General features: G+C 41.1%; 1 protein-coding gene across 2 annotated transcripts in view; it reads right to left on the reverse strand.

The window, feature by feature from the left end:
* Positions 1 to 3,577: 3,577 nt before the first annotated feature.
* The window catches only part of LOC119723807 (DNA-directed RNA polymerase II subunit RPB1-like), a 32,119-nt gene continuing 21,226 nt past the window's right edge, over positions 3,578 to 14,470 (reverse strand). For both annotated transcript variants that reach the window (XM_038194679.1, XM_038194678.1), the window contains 8 exons: positions 13,979 to 14,203; positions 13,181 to 13,528; positions 12,598 to 12,702; positions 11,498 to 11,680; positions 10,837 to 11,040; positions 10,014 to 10,191; positions 8,412 to 8,531; positions 3,578 to 7,445 (listed from right to left, as the gene is read on the reverse strand). In XM_038194679.1, the coding sequence (XP_038050607.1) occupies positions 6,265 to 7,445; positions 8,412 to 8,531; positions 10,014 to 10,191; positions 10,837 to 11,040; positions 11,498 to 11,680; positions 12,598 to 12,702; positions 13,181 to 13,528; positions 13,979 to 14,203 (2,544 nt within the window). In that variant the 3' untranslated portion in view covers positions 3,578 to 6,264. The remainder of the gene's footprint in view (positions 7,446 to 8,411; positions 8,532 to 10,013; positions 10,192 to 10,836; positions 11,041 to 11,497; positions 11,681 to 12,597; positions 12,703 to 13,180; positions 13,529 to 13,978; positions 14,204 to 14,470) is intronic.

Genomic DNA, 14,470 nt, shown 5'->3' on the forward strand with positions numbered 1-14,470 from the left:
TTCATCAGTGTAATTTCATGAGCACTGCTTGCCACTTGCTTTCTGAGAGTTGTATTGGAAAATACAAGCCTTCTCGGGTAGGCCTGGAACCTATGACCTCCTGGTTACTTGTGCAGACGGCATCTTAACCACTTGACCACCAAGCTCAGGTCGGTTGGCTAGTTCAAATCTGATACTGAACTGTAGTTGATGGAGTTTCCTCGAGTTTCTTGAAGGTCATAGCCTAACATCTAAAATGTATAAGTTGTTCATAAAAGTAGCTAAATTTGGCGGAGCATATAATGCTTATCATTATAATACTCCCGCTTTGTCATGGCCCCACAAAAACATTGCCAAAATATTATGTTCAAAGTTGACTATAAGAAACACATCATGACATTGCCTCTTTCCTTGTGACTTATGTGCAGCTGTTTTTTTTTCCTGGGCATAAGCATGCTAAACAAACGATTCTTTGCTAAGCATCTCTGTGCACGTGTTCTGGGACCTAGTAAGCTCTAGCTTGAAACTAATTATTTAACTGATTATTGTCAAAAGCTTCCAAAACATTCAACATTTCACAGCACGTTATGACTTTGTTCTCTGGCTGGTTCTCATCCGACAGTTTAAATAAGCATGCATTCAATGGTTCCTAAGCATCTTATTCTTTGCTTAGCATCTCCCAAAAAGCAGGACCCCAAAGCATACTTCTTTTTTTTAAAATCAGCAACTACCTTGAAAACGAAAGGTCATAATTTTGTGGGCCATGATGACCTTTCCTATCAGAATGACTCAGTCGACCTTGTTTTCAGCCAGACTGTCATACAAACCACATGTGAGCCGTGGAAATAACACACAAGATTACAAGCTTAAAACTGACTTAAAAAGTGTCCTGAAGTTGTCACTACCTCCCTCCATGGCCATGTCACCACTCACCATTCACATTAAATTAACAAATCTCCCAGCCAACTCTTAGAACATTTGCCACCAAACTTCTAAAATGGCTCTCATTCCCATACAGAACAGAATAATTCTTTATTCCTTTGAAAAGGAACATATGCACAAAAACCTTCATATAAACATGTGAAAGGTCACTTTTGAAATCACCAGTGTGAAGATGGGGGGAATGTCCACAGCAATGATCAATTTCAAAAATCTGAAGTGATGCAGTTTCAACCTGCAACTGGTAAGTGGGGAAATAACAACCTTATTATTTAAATCCTATACAGATAAAAATTCAATAACTACATCTTTTTGCTTTACAAATACACTTGCTTGTTAAAAAGGACACCAAGGCTATATTTGCTCTATTTTTCGAAAGCATTTCAAGCAGTTTATATATTTTGAAGCTCTGAAGTGCAGGACAGAGTCTTTCCACTCATTTTAAGGGCAACAAAATAATTAATTGTCAATTAAATGGCTTGAATGATAGATTTTTTTCAGATCTAAAAAAAAAGGAAAAAATAGTTTTGCATTTATTAGAGCTATTTTATGATGTATTTCAACTTTCAGAAATCAAAATAAATACATATCAGTCTTTTTGTACAGTGGCGCACCCAAGAGGGGGCTCGGGGGACTTGAGCCCCCCCCCCCCCCCAGAGGTTGTCATTTTTTTTTTTATTTGTATGAACTCGATCTGTGCATGGACACTAGACACTTCGTGCACTTTTGAGAGCCCCAATGGAAGAGACATACTGCGCACACGAACTGATTTGCACCCGTATGGTAGAAGTACGCACATTGCAACTTCTTTTGTTCTGAATCTGCATAAACCTGCAACGTCTTCACGTGAGCGTCAGGCATTGATGACAATGTGTTCAGGAGTCCCACCCAGTAGTCTCCCCCGACTCTCCCTTCGTAACCATTGAGGGGGGTACATTGAGTTGCACTTATGCATTAATATTTCGGCCACTTACGTTTGCAGCGTCAAAATAACTACAGCATGTAGTCAAAGTATTTGGCTTCAGACTTAAGGTATTCACGATCCACATCACAGAAATATTTCTGCATTGTGCTAAATGATCCCCTTAAAAAAACCAACACTCTCAATCATTTGAGAAATGCAGAGTATGCATCTCAGGATTCAATGTAGAGGTAACACCCATCCAAAATCTTGTCCCAAAAAAAGAACAAATACAAATGACCTCCACATTCTTGTTGCCACCCAGTTTTTTCACCCACTCTGTAAAGGCCTGTGGTGTGTGTGGGTGGGAGTGTGTGGGTGGCTGGGATGCACAATACATCAGTTATGCAGGCCACACCCCTAGGCAAATCCCGCTGGGACCTATGAATACATTTTCTTTGGGTACCTCCACCCAACTGCCACCCCCGCACAACTATTGTAAGGCTCAGGGTGACCATGGATTTGGTAAAGTGTGCCCAATGGTGTCCCACCCATAAATCACAAGCAGCTGTTTATTAACAACAAGATCAAGGTTTCGATAGGCTTTTCGTACAGGATATAATGGGTTTTCAATGGCTTTAGGAATGTATGGCGAGGTCAATGCATTTTGGGTAAACACGTACGTTATACAGAGTGATGTCATATCATCTTGTTGACAGTCTGGCACATTGTTATAGCTAGGCTTATCCCACAAACAATAAGGCAACACTGATTCTGTGCCAAAACTCAACTGCAACCCTGTGGATTTTTTTTGGGGGGGGGGGGGATTTAGGGGGGGGGGGTAGATTTACAGCTCAAGAGAGGAATTTCCACACATCAAGTTCTGCAGTAGCGACTGAAATGCTGGGCATACCAGGCAAGTCCTAACTTAAAGTTGCTTCACAAAAAGTACTTACAAATCTTAGCAACCAACAAAGGCTGTCTACGAACCTCAAATTCCTACGTTGGGACTTTAAAAGTATCTACATGTGCTTGGAGCTGCTAATGGACAAAAAATATTGCTTTAAAAATTGTGCACCGGGCAAGTTTAAACAAAAGTGGATTATTAGTGCCAAAGTCTGTTGTTTCTGTTACTTTTTTTAAAATTTTTTATACATGTAGGTACAGAGTGGTTTGCTGTGAAATATGACCATGCCCCTCCCCCCCCCCCCCCCCCAATGATGTGTCAGCCATGGTTTCTGACCATCTTACAAAATACAAAAGATGGAAATTTGTCTGAAATATCCTGATTTATGATCGAACCTCAGCTACAATGTCAAGTTTGAAGGACACAAAACATTGCATGCGAACAGATATTGATTTAAAGAAAAATAGTATAATGCTGATCATTATGAGAAGCACCCATCAGTTTCCACCACAAAATTAACGAAAGGACAATCTTTTCCAATTGTTTGCACCCTGGGGAAGTATGGGCCCACCCAGAATGCTTTCCAGTACTAGGATGTCACTTTAGTGCTTATTGATTTATGCTCATTGTAGCTCGATTGATAAAAATTATAATAAAAATTAAAAAAAAAATAACCCCGAACCCCCAAAATGTCAGCATTTTATATCACATCAGGACTCTTTGGACAGTATAGGCAAACAATTCCACCTCACCCATACATGTACTTCTGCACCTATCAGCTTCATGAATGCGGTCAGTAATATCTTATTTCGGAAAAGAAACAAAAGGTGCACCATTTCTTTTTCTTGTTCTTTTTTAACATTTTATTTCATACTAAGAAAATATATACAATTTAGGTTTGTTTACAATTAATTTCTCTAACAAAATGAAACCAAGCCATCTGAAATTAACCATTGGTTTATCTTTATTTGTTTTGTTTTATTTTGACAGATTTTTACTTACTTAACTGTGACTGCAGCATTTAAAATGCTGTTCAGCTCTGTGAGCACAAAACAATTTTTTTTATTCATCCCTGAAATCAAATTAGCCCCAACTCCCTCAGAATTGTGCAGAAAATGAACTCAATCCCTATTGAAAATATTTATAATGCAGTTTTTAAAGAGCAACTTTTGAAATTGAACAGCTCAATGAGAAACTAGGATGTGCACAATATCTGCAGCTCCTGTTCACTTTGTAACAAGAGTTAAAAACTATTCCACTAATTCTGAACCAGAAATTACCAAGTACATTCACCTTATCTCTGATAAAGCACTTTTTTGGATAACCAGTAGTACTAACTATCTTGAATCCACTGTTGTACCATGAATTCCATTATTTGTCATGGAACCTCCAAGCGCATGAATTTGTATACAATTGGTTGTTTTGTTTTTTAGGGGGGGGGGGGACAGACTGAGCAAACATATGGAAGAAGCCACCTTTGCATGTTACATGTACTGCTTGTCAGCTGACCTTTCATGTGTGATAAGCTCATTGTCAAATTCGAACAGATACACACACATCCTGATTGCCCGACGGTATCCAATTTCCAATCGGTACATTCAATTTAGGCTGGTGCATGGCACATGTAAAATGTGATCTAATACATGTATTTCATCAAATCCAAGATTAAATAACCGAGTACTAAATTAATCGAGAATGCACAGCACTACCAAATTTTTCCAAATCCTCCAATGTAATATGAATAGAAGAAAAAAAGCACACTTATGGATCTTTTCCATGTAACTTGGTGTACATTTATGTTATCTCATTACTCACAATTTGCAATGGCAATATTACTTCTACCACATGGAACTGTACACCTTTTACCTACATGTATAGTCTTGCCACCAACAAATGTGTCCACAAGTTTACAGCATCGTTAGCATTAACGAACCCCTGTATTACCAAATCATGCGATTTACAGGTAATTGTACTTATTCCAGTTTTACAGCCTCCAAACAATTTCTGTGAGTGTCATCAATTTAAAAGGTGAATGTACTTTCTACAGAATGATGCAACTTTTTAAGAGTAAAACAGGTTTGTGTGTTGACTCTCACGTAGAGGTTATCAAGTGATAATAAACAATACGGTCTCATGTGACTGGGCTTGCACAGGTATAAGTTTGTAATATGTAACCATTTAAAGCACACGTTACAACTAAAATAACATTTTTAAGATAACCACTGCCCCTGCCAGGCACATTAAATTTGTTGAGAATTGACACATTTTGCCAAAAAAAAAAAAACACCAAAAAATCTGTTTTGGCAAATGAACCGAACCAGCTAAAGACTTTTGGTAAGCAGCCACAATCAAAATTGTAACTCTTCACTTAGAAAAATAGATTAGTAGCCACAGTAGCTAGTGATATATACATGTCCTGCTTGTGACTGATTCGTAAATTGCACAAGCAATAAGGCCACACAGCTTCATGTGCAAAAGGACTGGATCTAATACTTGTACGGGTCAAAATGTTTGATCATCAACACTTGAGAAGCAGTTCAATATTAAGCTTTGTGAATTGAGGTAAAATTAAACTTGTACCAACATCCAAGTCTATTTTGTTTATTAACTCATGCCAGTACAACATTAATTATAAAATGCTTTGAACTGTTTTTTAACGTTTGGTTAAAGCACAAACATGTACAGATGATTATGAAATATGCAATAAACTTAGCATAGTTTTTAGTAAAGAAAATAAGGCTTTTTTTTTTAATAACATGGATTAAAGATCCGCCACCAAAAAGAAAATTGGATTTTGAAAAAATCTGGTTAATATCAATCATATTGCGCATTAAATTCATAATTTAATCAAAGCAATGTTCGATCCTTTTACAGGGCAAATGTTTTCTAATTATATGCAGTAAAACTGCATGACGACATTTTGTTCAAACACTTTTGTGTCTGAATACTGTGTCCAAATACTGGGGGCACCCTATGGGCAAGCTATAATGGGCACCCCAACAGTCACATCCCCCCCCCCCCCAATATCTCGGGATCTCAAAAATCTGTAATCCAAGTAATTAAAAAGCCAGCCTTTAGCCAATTGTATCTTTACCTAAACTACTTAAAGTTTAAATATTCTGCAAGACAACTTATCTAAATCAAGTGATTTGCAAGATTGAAACATCACAGTTGTATACATGCTAATCACTTTTTCCAAGGTACAAAGAACCTTTTTTTAATTAACCAACATACTTTTTTCTTTATATGTAATAAAAAAAATTTTTTTAGTCAAGCGCTTGTCAGGTCTGGATATAGTGTATTGCTCCACATATGTACATGTACTTTACTAACACAAACAACTTCCCCCAAACCCATGTTCACTTTGCTGGACTCCCAACACATAGTGACATCAAGCATTAGCCTCAAAGAGGTCACTTGTCTACCTCAATACAGACATCCTGCATATATTGTTTAAGAGTTAATGTGTCAAACCAGACAACCATGTCCTACAAGAGTAACATATGACTCAGTACACAGAGTATTACTTGAGAGAAATCTAATCATCAGCTCCATCGATATCTGGGCTGCTAGGGCTGTAAGAGGGGGATGCAGGGGAGTAACCAGGTGACATGGGGGAATAAGAATCCTGTGGACTTGTAGGAGAATAAGAAGGTGAACCAGGACTGTACTTGGGACTTGTAGGGGAATATGATGGGGACGTTGGGCTGTACTTGGGTGTCTGTGGGGAATAAGTCGGGCTTGCTGGGGAATATTTGGGGCTTGATGGGGAGTATTTGGGACTTGATGGGGAATAGCTTGGGCTGGCAGGGGAGTAAGTAGGGCTGGTCGGGCTGTACTCTGGTGATGTAGGAGTGAAGTGGGATGCCCCGCTGTAACTTGGAGAGGTTGGGCTGTAGGACGGGCTGGAGGGGGAGTACTTAGGACTGGAGGGGGAGTAACTGGGCGAACCAGGGCTGTAACTGGGAGACTGTGGGGAGTACCCAGCAGGAGATGTTGGGCTGTAGCTGGGAGAGGTCGGAGAGTAACTGGGCGAAGTTGGGCTGTAGCTGGGCGATTTGGCTGAGAAGCTGGGGCTGGTTGGCGAGTAGCTGGGGCTTGTTGGCGAGTATTTGGGAGAGCTAGGTGAGTAACTGGGTGAGGTTGGGGAGTAACTAGGTGAGGTTGGGGAGTAACTGGGTGAGGTGGGGCTGTAACTGGGTGAAGTTGGTGAGTAGCTGGGAGAGGTGGGACTGTAGGAGGGGCTCGTTGGGGAGTAGCTGGGTGACGTCGGGCTGTAGCTTGGGCTGGTTGGGCTGTAACTGGGGCTAGTGGGGCTGTAACTTGGGCTGGTGGGTGAGTAGCTTGGACTTGTTGGCGAGTAACTAGGGCTGGTGGGCGAGTAGCTGGGACTTGTCGGGGAATAACTGGGGCTCGTGGGCGAGTAGCTTGGGCTGGTTGGTGAGTAACCAGGACTTGATGGTGAGTAGGAGGGGCTAGTAGGGGAGTAACCCGGACTCTGTGGGGTAGCCGGGGAACCAGTGATGTAAGATGGTGATGCCGGCGAATAGCTGGGCGACATTGGGCTGGCTGGAGATGGGATGTATGGGCTGGTTGGGCCTGGGGAACCAGGGGAGCTTGGCTGCGGAGACCAGGCAGGGCTGTAGCCAGGGCTAAACCCACTGGCATCTGATTGGGCCGAGGGGCTAAAGCCTGCACCTCCAGGGGTCATTCCGCTTCCTGTTGGCACAAAACCGGGTTCTTGGATTTCTTCTTGTTAACTTTCAATTGTAAACTTACATGTGCTTTGTATAATAATAATGAACAACTAATTACATTAGTCCCTTGAATAATTACATTCGCTCCTCAAATTGCTACATTACTAGGCTTATGTCTTTTTGCATGATTGAAATTTAAAATTTCGAAGTTTCATAAACAAACACTACATTTCATGTAACCATGAAAATATGTGGTATACAAAACAATTAAGCATTGCATGTATAATAATGCACATAATATTCTTTACAATAACACCCATGCATTGCTGGCATCTTAGAGGGGGGTGTTCTTTGTTATCATATAGTAACAACCAATGCACAATCAATGCCTATCCAAGTGACTATCAACAAAGGGATCAGCAAATATAAAGTCCAGTATAAGGCCAAAAAAAATAATAAGTCGGTCTCTGGTCAGCGCGCGCGTCGATTTTAATCATGCGCGTCGATCTTTTTTCTTCCAAAATGTTCCGCGGTAGCTCCAACAGCGCCCTCTATTTCCGCACCTCCTCAATTTTTTTTTACCAAAGAGCACCAAGGAATGGGAAATTGCACCAAGGCAAATGATCGAAAGCACCAAGGCAAATTATGGAGGACACCAATGTACATGAGGACACCAAAAAAGCAAAATAGTACCCACCTTGTCTGTACAATCCAAGCTTGAAGAAGAAAAAAAAAAAGCCGCGTGGCCGCGTCAATTCCGGAACTTTGGTCTGACCAGAGACCGAATATTTTTTTTTTTGGCCTAAAACACCTTTTTTCCCTCTTTCATCTAACTGTATTTCTTTCGGATTAAAAAGATTCATCAAATGTCTGAGTATCAATTGAATATTCAAATATTGGCACATGCTTAACAGTTCACATACAGGTTCAATGATGATGGACAGGCAACTCAAGTAACTGGGTAATTTTAAATATAAAATGGACTTACCCATGGGTGACCATGCTGCACCGTAAGCTGGGGTTGCTCCTTGATTCCATGGAGTCATCTGAGGTGACATACTGGCAGATGGTGATGCAGCCGCACCAAAGAACATGCCAGTCATTCCACCTGCATGAAAAACACAATCAACAAATTGACTGACAGTTTCATTTCCACATTCCTTTAAGACTTCTAGCAAGTGTTCGTCTCCTCTCAAACAGGGTGGGAAAAACAAGATAGCTTGGCATAGATGGGCCTACTCAAGAGGAGCCAGTGAAGGACTCACTGCATGCACTTTCTATGGACTGGACTATCAACACAGTTGTGTTGTAGTCCACGCGTGTTTTACTATACGCCTGAGGACAACCTATTGTGTTTCCCTTTGTCCCTGTACTTTAACACTTTCCCATAGACTAAGCACGTAAACGTACGATCGAGGACAGTTTCCAACAAAAGACCCAACGCCCGAGGACTGAAAGGATCTTTTGTTCTCCCTTTGTGTGTTGGTCCTCGGGGGTTATGTAGAACACATACACACCCACCCACGTGTGTAAATGCCGGCAATCGTGGACGCCCTATTGTCCCTTATCCTCTTTCCTTTGTTTGTACTCTTAACTTTTTAGCGACAGCTCTCATTGATTTTGTACACGATTTGAGATCGTGGACGTTCGGTCAATCGTGGACGTATTGTTTGCGCCCCAATTCTTTTGTCCTACGGCCACGATTGCCGGTGTTTACATACTCACCCCCACACATACACACGGACGGACAAGGCAGAAACAGTATGCCCCTTCGGCTTCGCCGGCGGGGCATAAAAATGAATATGAAACATACAAAAGAAATACTAAATAAATCTACAACAACAATAATTTACCTCCAATTCTGAGGCAAATTGGAATGGGGTTATGTGGCAATGTGGCAAAGAGGCAAAGTTTCAATGGGACAAAGTTACAATGGGTTGAAGTGACATGGAGCAAGTGGTAATGGGGCAAGTGACATCAGGCAAACAAAAATAGGGCAAAATGACCAACATCCTTAATGTTCATCCCGTTACCTGTGGCCTAACTCTTCAATTGACTTGTGGTTTTCTTTCTGAGTGGAATTATGATGGACTCCACTCAACACTGGTTGACTCATGACACAGAGTGCATGGGACTATTGACATCTGAATGTGTTCAGCCCTGCAGCATCTTTGTATGAGAGGAGTGTACATGTTCTACATAACCCAGGAGAACCATCACACAAAGGGAGAACAGATCCTTTCAGTCCTTGAGAGTTGGGTCTTTTGTCGGAAACGGTCCTCTGTTGTAAGTTTGTGTGCTTAGTCTATGGGAGAGTGTCATATTACAGGGACAAAGGGAAACACAAAACAATGTCCTCGAGAGTATAGTAAAACAAGAGTGCGTGCACAAAAGTGTGGTTGCCCAGCAGTGAAGGCAATCAAGCGCCTTTAAATCAGCACCTTAGGATTGTCACCAATGCACAGGTAGTTGTGCACCGAGTCTGTACTTTTACTTCAATGATTTTACTGCCAGTGCCCTGAAGCTGATTTCATGGCTACCCAACAGTAAACAGTCAGGAAATGATGTGCTTAGCTGCATATTCACTCACCGAGTCCTCCACCCATTCCCATAGGGATCTCCATGCCATGCTTGCATTTCTCAGCATCCAGCAGCAGTGCAAAGGACCCAGTGCCCACCCCAGCTAGCTTGCCCAGCATGATGTTCTCAGATACGCCCTTGAGGTGGTCCACCTCAGCGTGAGCTGCTGCGTCCATCAGGATATCCACCTGTGTAGAAATGTTACATGAAAATTACTCTTCACCAACTGGCCACTACTTGAACCTAATCATTTCCAGCGATGGAACTAAGCTCTCACAATTTAACAGCAAAATTGAGAAGTAGTTAAGGCATCAAAGTAATTAGTGTTGTAATAGGCCAGGAAGTCCTTAAATGCAGGATGATTTATTTCCCTAATTGTCTAACATTTGGATTGTGTTGGTCCGAGTAGTACCCCAATTAAAGACTTGTTGCTCTTGATGTTAAGACTGTTGAATTCAGCAAGCTGGACATATTTTTGCTTCTTACAGGATTCTGCTACATTCAGCAGGTTGGCAAGATAAACCCAATAAGGATAAACTAACATCAATATTGAACCCACAAACACAGCATACTGAGCATAGCCGTCAACATTCAATCTAAAAAGTAAATGTGCTGCCCTAAGATCTTCAAAGGAGTACAATGTCAAACTGTGCATATACTAAACATATAAGATGAATACCAACAGATGCATACACCAGTCAATGTCCATGTTCAACGTTGATATTGTTATGCACATACTCTCCGCATGCACAATTAAGCCCTATGTGCTGATCATATGCATTTTGGAGCCATGCCTGTCAAAGTTGAGACTGAAGGGTTCAAAGGTCACGTACCGTTTCCTCAAAGGAGCACCTCATGAGAGCGCCCACATCCTGCCTGTTGATACCATGGCGTGTGATGGCCATCAGGTGACCTTTGGCAGTCATGACATCACATAACAGGGCCAGGTGCCGGTAGTTGACATAGGAGCCATCAAAGGAGATGACATGGTTCATCTCACGCTCTACGGACTTGCGTACAGCCTCAATGCCAAGAACCTTAACAAGAACACACAAACTATAATCAAGATTCTGCTATCATAGGTGAGCTAATCTTGGCAAATGAGTCACAATACAACTTAAACAGAGGTTTTTAATATAGGACATTCAGGTTTGAGGCTGTAGTTGATTTTGGAGGATGCATTATGTCATGGTTTTAGGATGTACCCTGTGTTGTTTATGCTTTGAGATGCATACATTTAGGCCTAGATTATACTTGAAATCATCCACACTGCTTCTGGATAGTATCACCACTGCCTCAATGTATCAACAGTGAATGTTGGCGGATTTTGCAGGAACCCCTCCAATGAACAAATTCAAGAAATTACAGATGATTTTGGAGGATTGAGGCTGTATCCAATGTTTACATGGAGGAAGTGGATGATTTTGAAGGATTGAGGATGCATCCCAGGAAAAAGGTCTGGGGGTTAGGGATAAAGTAAAGTGATGCAATTACCTGGAATATCTCACAGATGTCGTTGGAGAAGGTACGGACAGGGTCCACCTCAGGATCACTGAGTACCTTCATCATACAGGTCCCATCTGTCTCCAGTAACCACTCCTGAATGGCCTTAAACTCTCCCTCCTCTGTGATGATGATACGCTTCTTGTTGTCCTGCTGTGGCAAGTGCATGTACACCTGTACACAAGAAAGATTGGATGATATGATGGGCTTTCACTATTACTTATCGGTTTCCAATCAAATTTGGGGGTTGGGGTCGACTTCACAAAGCACAACAATCCATCATAACTTAAATACACCATAGGTAACAACATAATGGTACATTATTACACACATCATATTTTTCATGGCAACACATCTTCAGTTTGGATCAGTTTAACATACTAGTGTCTTTTCATAGCTGCTACTAAGCAATGGTGCACAACAGTGCCAGTACACATCTGTCATTTTGACACTTTAATGACATAGTGGGAGTTACAACCTCAGTGCTGTTTTAACTATGACAATACGCCCATTGCTGTACAGTGTGTCAGTATAAGTACTTGTGATGGATCACAAGTACATCACTAGTCAATTCACAGGTCCAATCACAAGAAACAAAGGATGAGAGATAATAAAGGAATGCATTGTCAAAGTTCATTATGAACAGCTTGTGAGGTGACTTGGGATTGGATGACTTGTGTTTGTCATGTGATGACCCTTGATCTATCAAATATATCTCAACTACAACACTTCTGTGATTTAAATATGAGTACGATCTCATATCCATTTATTCTTTGTTTTAATTATAGTTGCGGATTCAATGTCAATTTCTCAAGTCTAAAACACACTGTTTGTATATCTAGCAATATTGGCAAGTCTTACACAGGCAAGTTCCAGCTCTGGAATGACAAAGTTTTATCTATGCCATTTTCACCCATTACAAACAATGTATAGGTGATGAGCTACCTATGACAACCCTTGCTTATAATCATGTCATACAGCTCTAGCTAAGATAATTCAAACTATAGTAACAGTTTGGCGGATATTATTCCTCTTACACTGAAAGATGGCTTAGGCCATCTATTGTTAAACGGCTGAATCTTGCTGCTCACCTTGCTGATCTGCTCAATCCCCTGCAGTGTCATGTCAGTCAGGATGTTAGACTCAATGCAACGCAGGAAGACGTTATCTTCCATCTTGTCCACTTGTTCCTCTTCCTGTCAAGACATCCATTCCACATAGGTTAAGTATTCAAAATTCTATCCAACTTTAGTGCTGTTGGGTTATACAAATAAACATTTATCCTTCAAATAAATTACCTTCACAATTATTTCACTGTAAGCAACATTCATATATCATTAGCCCAACTCCCCAGACAGTATCGCTAGGAACTTTCCTGAATAATCTAATGTCTTCCTCTAATAATAAGCTTTGGGCTCACCCCTTTTCAATCCTGCAAAATCTTCTGGAACATTCTTGTGGATTTTATGGTGTTACAAAGCTTTTGCCATTCATCCTTTAAAAGCCACTTCAATTTAGGTCACTTTGTGCAATCCTTATCTGTTCACTGTTACTGAGAGTATGATGCATATAATTTCCGGAGTAACTCTTCAAAAGGTACACCATCATAATGGTTATCTGACAAAAATAGTCAATCTTTCATTTCGGATTTCAACAAAAAACCTTTGCCCCCACCTCGCCAAACTTGCTGTCATCACTGCTCATGATTCGGATGCGCAGCACCAGCTTCTCAGCATTGTCATCATTGAAGATACAGTTCAAATCGTCACCAAAGCCTGCGTTGATCTTCTCAGCTATCTGCTCCATGGTTAGCTTACGGTCCGTCATGCGCTTGCGGTCCAGCTCAATACGAAGCAGCCATGGGGAGATCCGAGTAGGGTCAAAGTCTGGCATCTCATAGTACAGGTTGACCCAGTCCTGATCCTCCTCAATGACAGTGCTCTGGGGCTCTGGGTCATAGTAGATGGCCGTGTTTGCCGTCACTTTGCGCAAGGTGGTGTGCTCTAATCGGCACAGGATATCCTAACCAAAACAACATTTACAAAACAAGTTTACCCTCGTTTCTTGGCACATTTCTGGTATAAACTTGCAGCCATCAGATTTTGTAAGAGAGTATTGTTAAAGATGATGGCATTAACATCTTTTGGAACATTGCACAGTAAAATATGAGGACTTTTAAGTTATTTTTTTCTACAAAACATGTCTAGGTGGAGGACCCATAGAACATTCACTTCATTATTTAAAAAATGATTCACCTGGATGCATCCAGTAAAACCTTACGGTCTTTGCTTTGGGGGGGGGGGGGGGGCTGTATGCTAATTTATTTAAACATACTGAAAAAAGTATATATTTAGATACAGGTCAGCACTGGCATCATGTTATTTGCCACAACATGTCAAATGTGGAAAACAGGTGGCATTATAAATGCATGCCGAAGCAATACTTAGGATCTATGATATTGTATTCAATTACCTTTGCTCTCTCAGCATCTCGTGCAGCCTGGCCGATCAGGAAGACAGTCAGGGAAGGTGTCTTGGGCTTCTTAGAGATGTTGATGATCTCTTTGAGGCGAGGTACTCCTAAGGTCACGTTCTTAGCTGACACACCGGCGTAGTGGAAGGTGTTCAGGGTCATCTGGGTAGCTGGCTCACCTAGGGACTGGGCTGCCAGGGGACCTGCCATCTCACCAGGGTGAACCTGGTAGAAACAAACATGTCATTATTCTCGATCAATAATTACATAAAACCGCTTTGCTTTATTTGAGCAAAAGGTAACAATTAGCATGGATGCCTAAATTATTAGTGACAGAAGGCTATTACAATAATGACTAGGTGAGGACATCTGAACTATCTTGACAAGTCTACACATGGAAAGATCTAAATCCAAGGCTACACAACACTTCCTTAGTAGAATGCTTTTCTTTCAGCAAGACTGAGTGAAAAACATGAAGATATTAAGAATATC

This window comes from Patiria miniata, unplaced genomic scaffold (assembly GCF_015706575.1).
Source record: "Patiria miniata isolate m_02_andy unplaced genomic scaffold, ASM1570657v1 HiC_scaffold_17, whole genome shotgun sequence".
In the NCBI taxonomy this organism is placed as follows: Eukaryota; Metazoa; Echinodermata; class Asteroidea; order Valvatida; family Asterinidae; genus Patiria; species Patiria miniata.